This window comes from Neovison vison, chromosome 12 (assembly GCF_020171115.1).
Source record: "Neovison vison isolate M4711 chromosome 12, ASM_NN_V1, whole genome shotgun sequence".
Classification (NCBI taxonomy): Eukaryota; Metazoa; Chordata; class Mammalia; order Carnivora; family Mustelidae; genus Neogale; species Neogale vison.
The window spans coordinates 31,443,937-31,456,491 of record NC_058102.1 but is presented as its reverse complement, the minus strand read 5'-3'; the positions used below and the strand labels follow the sequence as shown (position 1 = coordinate 31,456,491).

At 33.0% G+C, this 12,555-nt stretch overlaps 1 protein-coding gene across 2 annotated transcripts in view; it reads left to right on the top strand.

The window, feature by feature from the left end:
- The window catches only part of TMTC3 (transmembrane O-mannosyltransferase targeting cadherins 3), a 50,689-nt gene extending 41,468 nt beyond the window's left edge, over positions 1–9,221 (top strand). For both annotated transcript variants that reach the window (XM_044228591.1, XM_044228593.1), the window contains exons 12-14: positions 1,409–1,578; positions 3,653–3,879; positions 5,054–9,221. In XM_044228591.1, coding sequence (XP_044084526.1) covers positions 1,409–1,578; positions 3,653–3,879; positions 5,054–5,868 — 1,212 coding nt within the window. In that variant the 3' untranslated portion in view covers positions 5,869–9,221. The remainder of the gene's footprint in view (positions 1–1,408; positions 1,579–3,652; positions 3,880–5,053) is intronic.
- Positions 9,222–12,555: the final 3,334 nt, after the last annotated feature.

The window sequence follows — 12,555 nt, the reverse complement described above, 5'->3', positions numbered from 1 at the left end:
ATTAAGCACTAAATTCAACATTATTCTTCTTAAAAAATGAATAAACAAAGTAATAAAATGAATGGATAACATCTCTGTTGCTGTTTGGTGTTCAGTTGTTGCAATGACACACACAAAAGATTCATTGGTTATTACAGTATAGCCTGGAAGCTGGAAAGCCAGATTCTGGCCTTGACCAGCTATGTTTCATCAGAAAAGATAGCTTACCCTATACTACAGTTTTCTCCATAGTTGTATATATTAATATTATGTTAATAATGTAATGTTAAAATAATTGGTTGTAGTTTGATAAAATGTTTCAGAAACAGAGTTGGACCACATGATGTCTTATAAGCATTATTTCAGTCCTAAGATACTAAAGTTAAATTGTGTTCAGTATAGATTTTTATCAGACACAATTTATTATTTTCACTAAAAATTTGGGTCTATGTATATTTTATAACCTTTGCCTAACCTGAATAATCAGTTAATAAGAATTTTACTTCCTGGGCGCCTGGGTGGCTCAGTGGGTTAAGCCGCTGCCTTTGGCTCAGGTCGTGATCTCAGGGTCCTGGGATCGAGTCCCACATCAGGCTCTCTGCTCAGCAGGGAGCCTGCTTCCTTCTCTCTCTGCATGCCTCTCTGCCTACTTGTGATCTCTCTCTGTCAAATAAATAAATAAAATCTTTAAAAAATAATAAAATAAATTAAAAAAATAAGAAGGGGGCGCCTGGGTGGCTCAGTGGGTTAAGCCGCTGCCTTCAGCTCAGGTCATGATCTCAGGATCCTGGGATCGAGTCCCGCATCTGGCTCTCTGCTCAGCGGGGAGCCTGCTTCCTCCTCTCTCTCTCTCTGCCTGCCTCTCTGACTGCTTGTGATCTCTCTCTGTCAAATAAATAAATAAAATCTTTAAAAAAAAAAAAAAGAAGAATTTTACTTCCTAACTCTACCAGACAAATGAGGCTTTAGTATAACTCTGAATCAAATTAACCACCCTGTGTCACAACCAGAAATATTTTGCTGACAACATGAAAGTTGACATGGTGTAACAAATACACTAGAGTGAAGGGAAGGAGACCTGAGTTCTTTCTGTTATGAGTCTTGTGCAAATATATTAACAGACCTTAGCCTCAAGAGTTTAAATTTATAGGACTTTATAAAATGATGCATATAAATAAAAAGCTAACAATATTGTGTTGAGCTAGTATGAATGAAAAATATATGTTTTAAAGCCACAAAATATTAATTATTTCATTTACATTTTGTAAATACTATAGGTGCTTTCACATTTTTATGACTTATTTTAATTTGGTAATAAAGCTAGTACCATAACCTTTATATGTCATGTATATTTTAAATAAACCACCAGGAATACTTATTTTTATTTTTATTTGGTACTGAAATAATCAGATTATGTTCTTTTGGACAGATTATTCCTGGTAAAAAATACGCAGCCAGAATTGCCCCTAACCACCTAAATGTTTATATTAATCTGGCCAATCTTATCCGAGCAAATGAGTCCCGGCTGGAAGAAGCAGATCAGCTATACCGACAAGCAATAAGCATGAGACCCGACTTCAAGCAGGCTTACATTAGCAGGTATTGTAGTTCTCTTTAAGCTATCATTATAGAAAATTGAAAACTGCATCTGCACGTACATTTCACCATCGGAACTAAATTGGCTTTTTTTTTTTTTTTTTTAGTAATCTTAGCTACCAAGAATATAGAAACATAGCCTAGTTTAGACTTATGAAATTTAATTGATTTGATTTGAAATTGACAAGTCTATTAACATATAGTGACAAACCCAAGTTTTATACAAAAGAAAGAAAAGCTCCTTTTTAGTTTCATTTGCTTCTTATGGTCACATTCATCTTTACTTAAAACACCTGAAATTTGGGGTGTCTGGGTGGCTCAGTGGGTTAAGCCTCTGCCTTCAGCTCAGGTGATGATCTCAAAGTCCTGGGGTTGAGCCCCGCATCAGGCTCATTCCTCAGTGGGGAGCCTGCTTCCCCCTCTCTCTCTGCCTGTCTCCCTACCTACTTGTGATCTCTCTCTCTCTGTCAAATAAGTAAATAAAATCTTCAAAAAAACAAACACCTGAAACTTACATTTTATAAGTATTTCTAATATCCAGCTCTCAAGAGCTTTCTGACAATTAACTGGTTATTGATGCTTTTACCAAAAAGAAACTTTTCAGTTGTCAGTAAAAAGAAATTTGGCATCACATGTTAGAACTTAATATATTTTCCCATGTAAGGATCATCATCTGTATTATACTTGAGGAAAATTGTATGTTAAACTTGATTTTAAGGCCTGGCCCAGAAACCTAATCATAATTTATGACATTGCTCCTATGGGGAAAATGTATTCAGAATTTCATAAGTTTTTGAGATAAAATCTGTTCATAATTTGGAGGCTGTCTTTGCTCTACCTTATCTAGTAGTTGTTGAAATTAGCTAAGTTTACTGGGATTGCATTTGTAAATAAAACCTGTCATGTGTTAATCTATAAAGAATTATTCAGTAGTATGCATTTTAAAAAAGCAGTTTGGGCAGCAGTTTGGGGGCGCCTGGGTGGCTCAGTGGGTTGAGCCGCTGCCTTCGGCTCGGGTGGTGATCTCGGGGTCCTGGGATCGAGTCCCGCGTCGGGCTCTCTGCTTGGCGGGGAGCCTGCTTCCCTCTCTCTCTCTCTGCCTGCCTCTCTGTCTGCTTGTGATCTCTCTCTGCCAAATAAATAAATAAAATCTTTAAAAAGAAAAAAAAAAAGCAGTTTGTACAAATACTCATTCCAGAAGTTGCTTTAATTGAGGATATTAGTGGTTCATTTGTTATCATTCCTATGCTAATGTTAAGGAAATAATAGGATCATAATAAAAATAGCTCTCCTATCATTACTCCAATCGATTTGCACATATTACTTTTTTAAGCTTTCTAACAGAAAATAGAACCATATTAGAAAGATTTGTGAAATAATTTTCAAACTGTGATCCTTAGTTTCAGATGTGTACCTTATAGGTGTCTGCTGGTCACACATGTACCCTCCAATCCTTACCCAGTCAGCTTTTTAAATTCTCTTTTTGTTATTTTGGGGAGTTTTTTGTGTTGTTATAATGAATGGCCATTTTATAAGAATACATTGTAGAAGATTGAATTTATATAAGAATACATTGTAGAAGATTGAATTTATATAAGAACTTTTAAATGTTCTGCACTTTATAAATGAGACTTATGTAGCATAGACTTAAATACTGGAATTTCCCCATCACCACCGTATTGGTATTCATTCTTCGTATGCTATTACTTGGTCTCCTGAAAAATTGATCTCCCTTTCTTCTTACTGTCATTTTTTGATGTAGTCTAGTCTAGTCTGCCTTCTTTCAAGATGTACATAAAGAATATTTTTTCTCTGCCTCCCCTTTATTGGATACCTCCTCATATCTTACCCTTTAAAGTTTCTTCTCTAATAATAGTTGAAAACAACCAAATTTGCTAAACTAATGAGTTCAGGTTTGAGGGCATATTCAAATAGTTCCTTTTGATGGAAAACTTTAAAAGCTTTGGTTAAAAGGAAAAAAGAAAGCTGTCTGTGGAAAAGCTTAAAACTTGTGAAAAATAATGTCTACAAAGTGACACGATAATGTGAGTAAAGCTTGCGTTTGGTTTTTCCACAGAGGAGAATTGCTTTTAAAAATGAATAAACCTCTCAAAGCAAAAGAAGCATATCTTAAAGCACTAGAGCTGGACAGAAATAATGCAGATCTTTGGTACAACTTGGCAATTGTTCATATTGAACTTAAAGAACCAAACGAGGCCCTAAAAAATTTTAATCGTGCTTTAGAACTAAATCCGAAGCATAAACTAGCATTATTCAATTCTGCTATATTAATGCAAGAATCAGGTATGTTTTCTCAAAATGTTTCTATATTTAAAACATACTGTTTGAAGTATTATAAAATCTGAACTTATATTACGCGAGGCAAATGTTTTGTAAATGGATAGTTTATATCAAAACTGTACATAAATGATTTTAAGAATATTTAAAATACTTGAAGTACTATTTTCAAGTAATATGCTCTAACAAGATCGTTAGTTCTTTGGTTATATGTTAAGACTTAATTTCAGGCAGTCTATTAAGCAGTGCCTTTAATCTATTTTGTCATTTTATGTACAGACATAATCTCTTACATATACATATTATACCATATCCAAATAATCAGAACTTGCAAGATTTTTTTATATAATTACTTCTAGGGAGACAAGAGCATTATATATTTTAGGAAAAAATGTATTTTCTCTTGATTCATGTGACCAAGTGCTTTTGGTATCATCTAGTTTTATTTTCTGAGATACATTAAAAAATCTAATTTTGTAAGACTGAAGCATTTTGTTTATCCAATAATAGTTACTATTTTCTGAACTTTTTTACGTAAGTCTCATGTAATTCTTAGAAAATTCAGCAGGCTGGGGCGCCTGGATCCTGAGATCAAGCCCTGCTTCGGGCTCCCTGCTTAACAGGCTGCTCTCCTTGCTTGTGTGTGTGCACACATGCGCTCTCTTTTTCTGTCTCTCTCAGCAAATAAATAAAGAAAATATTTAAAAAAAAAAAAAAAGAAAAGAAAAGAAAAGAAAAAGAAAATTCAGCAGGCTAACCCAGAGAACTTAAATGATCTGTGCCTAAAGTCATAGTGTTAACAGAATCAAGATTGAAGGCATGTCGTTGTTGGCAAATCCAACGCCTCTTCCTCTTAATTGCATAATCTTCCTCTGCTACTCTCAGTTTGATTCTAAACTATAAAGAGATATTTTGCCCCTTCAGGTTTTTGAGGCATTCTTCCTGTCTTAAAGAAAGGAAATGAGCTATCATTTCAGTGTTTGAAGCACACAATCTTTCCTGTGAAAACCCCTGAGTTTTTTGCTTTCTACTTTTTGATTTAGGTACAGAAATTAATTGTTTTGATGCTGTCTTTTTCTAATCTGATTAGATGAATACTGAAAGTGGCTTTTTGTTCCTCAGACTTAATTCATTTGTTAACGATATGTGTTTTTTTTCTTTTTAAAAAAATTATTATTAGGTGAGGTTAAACTCAGACCAGAAGCTAGAAAACGACTTCTAAGCTATATAAATGAAGAGCCACAAGATGCTAATGGTTATTTCAATCTGGGAATGCTTGCCATGGATGACAAAAAGGACAGTGAAGCCGAGATGTGGATGAAGAAAGCCATAAAATTACAAGCCGATTTCAGAAGTGCTTTGTTTAATCTGGCTCTCCTGTATTCTCAGACAGCAAAGGAATTAATGGCTTTGCCAATTCTGGAAGAGTTACTCAGACACTATCCTGATCATATCAAGGGTCTTATATTAAAGGGAGACATTCTGATGAATCAAAAGAAAGATATACTTGGAGCAAAAAAATGTTTTGAAAAGATTTTGGAAATGGATCCAAGCAATGTGCAAGGAAAACACAATCTTTGTGTTGTTTATTTTGAAGAGAAGGACTTACTAAAAGCTGAAAGATGCCTGGTTGAAACATTGGCATTAGCACCACATGAAGAATATATTCAGCGCCATTTGAATATAGTCAGGGATAAAATTTCCTCATCTAGTTTTGCAGAACAGCCAATATCCCCAGCTGGTAAGACTTCAGGTGTAGAAGGAGACAAAATTCCAACTGAAAATGTACAAGAAGTAAAAAGTGAACCTAGACCTACACAGATCATAAAACCGAGTGATAATAAAAGTCAATCTAAATCCAACAAACTATTAGGAAAAAATACAGACAAAGAGACCCCCCACAAAACAACAAAGGAAATCAAAGAAATTGAGAAGAAAAGAGTTGCTGCTTTAAAAAGACTAGAAGAGATTGAACGTATTTTAAATGGTGAATAGTATTATTTATTGTGTCACAATGTCCTCAAAGAACTTCAATCTATCTTATGTGATTGCTTATTCTGGGAGCACTGAAAAATAGCAAGTATACACATAACAGTCTGTCATGAGCTGCCTCTACATATGATCAAAATGCGATTTTCATTAAACACCTATCTTACCCCAGGGTATGTATTATATAAGATGTGACAGTTTTCAGAGTTTTGGTGACTATGGCAGAAATACTAAATTACAGTTTGCAAATTTGTATCTTTTATATGGAAGGAAGATTTCTTCTGTAGAGTAATCTTGACTACTCACAATTAAAAATAATCTAAAGTGTGAATGATAGTCCCTTGCGGGCAAATTTAACATATGCTGGTTTATTCTATGAATTGACATTTATTAGTTGACTTCATTACCTTCTGTTGGAATCTGATTATGGATTGAAAACTCTTACTGAACACATTCTTTTTTCTTTGGTAATTTCTGTTTAACTGAGGGACTTCACACCATAAAAGAATACTGGCTTCCTTTATGTTGTATTCTTACATTGATTTTTAGAAGGAATGCCGGATGAAACTTATTTAAAATAAGTCCTGTGACATGTTAGCTTAAGAATGTATTTTCATAATTGTGTGCTTTGTCCTTAATTTTACTCTGAAATGCAGTTTTTAATCAGGTAAAGTTTTAAGTATAAATATACATATACATACCCGCACATTTCTAATGGTGCTCATATATACTCTGTATTTTTTTACATACTAAGAGTTTCACAGCATGAACCACATAATCATGACTATCCTTGAGTTTTTACTCCCAAAATTATTCATGTTTATTAGAATCTTAGTCATACTGAAAATGTCCCAATAACTGTAACTTTAAACCTTTGAATTGAAACATATTTTCTCATTCATCTTGGTGTTATCCCTCTAGTGTTATTTGAATTTTAATTGTTCCAAAAACACACCTTAATCATTCTTAGATACCTTAAGCAACTAAATTGTGTTCTATTTAACTGAAGGAAAAACAATATGACAAAGTTTATTTTTAAACACTAAGTTCTTGTTATCTTCCTATGGTGTATATTTTTATTAAATATTTATTTTGACTACTGAGCTTTCATAAAAATTTTAAAGCTGTTTAAATTCCATCAACTATGGAAAACAAATTGCTATTGCATTTTCTTATATATGCATCTATTACAATTTAACCAAAATTTCATCATTTTGGCCTGCTATCTAGCTATGAAAAGTAATTAGCCTTGTATGGGATTAATAGTCAGTTGGTTTTAGCAAATTTAAATCTGAAAACTTAAGTTGAAGACATAAATCAAATTTATTAATTTATATCTGATTTTTTTCTTGAGTTAAAGTACATTTCAGATGAATTTTATAATACCTGATAAGTTGGCTTTGATTTAAACTGTTAAAGCTCAAGCTATCATCCTGAGGTAGTAACTAATTTCTAATTATGTAGAATTTCAAAAACTGAGAAAACTAATTTCTAAATATATATATTTCAAAAATCCTATTACTGTAAGTTTTTATAAAGAAATATTTTATAAATAGGTCACAAGCAAACTTGGTCTACATTAAAGACCCACTCTTACTAGGTTCTCTGAGGTTGTGTCATAAATTTATTTTTTAGACAATTTATATCAAGCACTGACACCAATCGTAGTTCATTTTTGATTTAGAGATTCTGTTCAGCATTAAAGCAATATCCAGTTTCAGTTTTTTAAATTATGGCTTTGCGACTCCAGATATATGATGGAGAATACCTCATATACTATGACTTGAAAAACGAAATCTATGTTAATTTTGTGTTCTGTCCATGTATCTTGAGAAAAAAATTTCTGAGTTTGATCTCTTCTGTTACAGTATCAAGTGAAGATAAGTCAGAAAAGCAGAAGGGAATCTTTTGTGGCAGAAGATGGTAATAAGAGCTTTGAGCTTTGAGTAATATTTTAATAAAATTATGTAACTATTCAAAAGTTAAAAAATATATTGTTACCCAATGATTTTTATAGGAAAAAGAATTCCTCTTTATTTGCTCTTAGAACAATGCCTATCATGTAGGAAGTGCTTATATTTAAATTTTAAATAATTTATTTAAATCAAATCCACCCTGATTAGTAATTTTTCCAAATTAATGTTCCCCAACCCTCACTTCGTATTAGAATCGTCTGGAGGACTCTTTAATATGGACCCCAACCAACAACAACTTAATCTGAATTTCTTAGGAAGGGAGTATGCCTCCATTTTCTTGAAGTTCTCAGAGTGATCCTAATTTGTAGTCAGGGTTAATGATCACTGCTCTAAATTAGTTCAAGGAAATCCTCTTATCTCTCCTGCACTAACTTTTTAAATTAGTGTCATAACCCAGTTAAGTTTTGATATTCTAATGAATATGCTCTTCTGATAACTAGTATTTGTTTCATCTTAAGTACCATCAGCCTTGTTTATGTGAGATTGATTATTTTCTTTAAACTCACAGTAGAATTTTATTCAAGCTGTTCAAGTGAAAAAAGGTAATAGATTTTATTTTCCCCCATCTTTGGAACTGCCTTTTTGGGGAAATGGATGGTAGGGATATTTTAACCCAGCTTGCTACCTACAGTTCAGAGTTGTGAGCATCTGAATGTTCGGAAAGAAAGCATATCACAGGTTTGTGTGCTGGTAAAGGGATGTAGTTTTAGGTCTCACTGTTTACAAAAGAATCTATTCCCTAGGAGTTCTGGAAAGCTTTGACAATCCCCAAGGGGCAATTATGTTACTTTTTCACTACTTCTCAGAAGGAAGAATTAAGTTTTTCTACTGTTGCTCCTATATGTATTTCCTTATTAACATTCATACTTGGGAATTTTATCTTGTAATTATCTCAGTAAGTAATTTCTTGAAGCTAATGACTCAGAGGATAAAACAGTTATGTTTGCAATTTTGTGTTTACTTTTATGTAAATATTTAGTATGTGAATTACACAATTCTAATAAAACCTCATGCCTTTTCATTACATCTATTTTGAGCTCTCAACTTCATGTTACTAAATACTAATTTGAAGATCTTTAATGAAAACTTTTACGAAAATATATAGATTTGTATGTCAGTTTCTACTTCAGAAATCCATATATTTGTCATATTTATTTTTTTAAAAGCCTAATTGTTTGCATGACTAAATGGTATTTAAAAATAACCCCCTCCAAAATACCTGATACCTTTGTTCGAAATTTTGTCTGTTGGGAGCTGTCAGCCATCCATGTTAAGGGTTTATAAGAAAATAGTTTAAAATTTTATGCATTTTTATTGTGTCATTTCTGTGTGTACAATATTTCTAAATAATCATTATAAAATTGATACTTTTTAAAACCTTCACCTGAATTGCCTTTTAGTGTTCAAATGAAAAGTAAAATAATGTGTCAAGAGATTTCTGCTTCCTTAAAGACAGAATAGCTGGTGTTTAGTTTTATTAGCAATCATCTGAGAAAGGCATGTGTTAAATTAGTTCCAACAGTGATACATTTTCAATCCTTAGTGACAGAAACTAAAAAAAAAAAAAAAAAAAATGAGACGATTAAATTCAAACGTGGAATTTTACATACATAAGTAGAAGTCAGTATTGTGAAATAATTAGAGGAGTCCCAAGTTATGGATCTGCCTGTATTCAAATCCTGGTTCCACCCTTACTAGTGTAACTTAGGGGAATTGTTCAACCTATAATTCCTTGTGTGTATACACACACACACAAAAATTATATATATTGTATAGATACTGTGTATTGTATATATACACACATACACACTCTCTATATATATATATTATACATACATACATGTATATGTGTGTGTGTGTGTATATATATCCTATTGTATAAACTGGCAGGTATCTTTGTAACTATAAATAGTGCATGCTCAACCACGTGCATTGTAAATAGCTTTTACCAAACATGTTTGACAATGACCTTAGTTAACATCACTTAGTAAATTGTGATAAACAAAAAGCCATGATTTATTTGAGGTAATTGGCCTTATTGTTTTCCATGTGGCACCAAGAACGAAACAATTTGCAGCTATAACCAAGCCATAGTACTGATCTATCCATTCAGTGTTGTCTTTATTTTATTTGATTGTGGTTTGGTGATATTTCATTGTCAGATTGGAAAACATTAAAAAAAAATGATTTTCATCTTTCTGAAGACTGGCCTTATTAATGGGCAGCTTTCCTAACAAGTGATTATTAACTTTTATCAGGTGTTAACATCTGTTTCAGAACCATGGTAGTATGTTTACATGTCAGAGGTTTTGTTTAACTCTATTACATTTCTAAATTGAAATATTTATATTAAATATATTAATATACTTAAATTGCTTAAAATAGTTCTTGCTATAAATGATAGTTGTTAACTATTAATGTAATCATAGGGCTTTGGTATGTAGTAAATAATAGATGTTAATCGTTAATGTAATCCTAAGGCTTAGGGTTGCATTTGATTGGTTTTATATATGTGTTAGCAGAGATAATGTCAGTGATGGTCTTATAGCAGACAAATCATATTTAATATTAATGCTTGTTCCTTAGCCATCTAAACCAGTTGGTATACAGATAAAATAATATAAATAAAATCTATTTATTAAATACTAAATTTATAAATTAAATAAAATTTTTAAATGCAGAAATGAGAATTCAGACACCTTAAAATTATAGTACTTTGTTCTTTTGCTGTTCATTGCCATCAGGGAGGTAGCATAAGTTAAATATTAATGCCTAAAAGTCTCTGAAGACTTGATCTCGGGTAAATTCATGTCCTTTGGAATCTACTTTCTTCATGATTAACATTCCTGTGACTATATGGATGGATAGCATATTTCCCATCGAGTAGTATTTTTATTCTATAAAAACCTGATAACTTCACTTTTTACCTTAAGCAAAATACTCCTCACCAAACCATTCTAGTTTGCCCTTTCTTACTGATTTTCATGGTTAAAACTGGGTCTTCTTTACTTCTTCCTTTCCCCATTGCTTTAGTTTCTGATATTAGGAAAGTCAACTGATTAATACTAAACTAGAAATGATAGGTAGTGGATCTTATTAGTCATTCCAACAGTTAATTCAAGTGCACCTCTTTCTTTGTAAGTTGCAGGCAGTATAGTGGGAGTTATTTGAGGAATGTAGCGTTTCCACCATTCTGCCTATCTAAGCAAAGAATTGAGAGAGACCACAAAAAGGCTTTGTAACTGCAAGGCCACTTTTGACCAGAGTCCTATTTTTGATGGGCACTGGCAGGCCAGGTAACTGCCTTTGAGGAGTGGAATCAGAGTAATCAAACTGTCAGCAGAATTAGACTTATGCCCAGAAGTGATATCTGTAAAATTAATTCCTGGGCCATGAATATCCAGATGTTGGTTGATTTACAATGGGATTACATACCAATAAACCCATTTTAAGTTGAAAATACTGTAAGTTGAAAACGCATTTAATATATCTAACGTACTGATCCTGGGATCAAGTCCCACATCAGGCTCCCTCAGTGGGGAGTCTGCTTCTCTTCTGTCCCTCCTCCCACTTGTCCTCTCAATCTCTCTCTCTGTCAAGTAAATAAAATCTTTAAAAAATTAAAGGACTAATATATAGCAGTAGTTAAAATGAAAGTAAAATCTAACAAAAAAGCTCTTAGAGTTCTATTTTTTATGTTTTAGTTACATTAGGTTTTATAAAATACTTACCTTGAATTATAAATACAAGGTCCAAAAAATAGTCTATGAAACACTTGTATAACAGAAAAGTCAAAGAAGTTCAAAAAGTCTTAAGCAATCTGGGGTAGCAATTTTAGTACATGAAAAAACAGAATTCATGCCAAAAGAAAAGGGAAAATAAATGATGAATACTAGTAAAAGGAATAATAGAATAAGATGCCCATCATTTTTTAAAAGATTTTATTTATTTGACAGTATAAGCAAGGGATGCAGCAGAGGGAGAGAGAGAAACAGGTTTCCCCATGAGCAGGGAACCCAATGTGGGGCTCCATCCTAAGATCCTGGGATCATGACTTAAGCTGAAGGCAGATGCTTTACCAACTGAGCCATCCAGGTGCCCCAGAAGAGATGTCCACCATAAACACATGTCAAAGATAAAACCTAAAAATAAGCAAATACTCCTCAGCAATTAAAATTGTACCTTTGAGCAAAAAGAATCCATACACAAAAGAGTACACTATATATGATTTCATTTATATGAACTCCCAGAACAGACTAATCTATCATGGGTATCTTTGCAGGAACAAAGGAAACCAAGGGAACTTTTTAGGATGATAGAAATATTCATGGCCCAGTAATTCCACTCTGAGGTGTGTTGGTAAAAGAAGTACATCTACAGGTGTACTAAAAGATAGAGGAATGTTCTTAAGGTTAATTGTTTAAGCCCCAACCTTGAAGTAATCAAAATAATCATGAAATTGGGACTCCGGGTGTTAAGCCTCTGCTTTTGGCTTAGGTCATGATCCCAGGGACCTGGGATTGAGCCCCTCATCGGGCTCCCTGCTCAGTGGACAGTCTGCTTCTCCTTCTCCCTCTGCCTGTCCCCCCCTGGCTTGTGCTCTCTTTCTTTCAAATAAATAAAATCTTTAAAAAAAACTTCAAAATACTCATGAAAAACAGATATTTGTTACAGTTATAGTCATACAATGAAATGTTATGAATATATTATGAATATG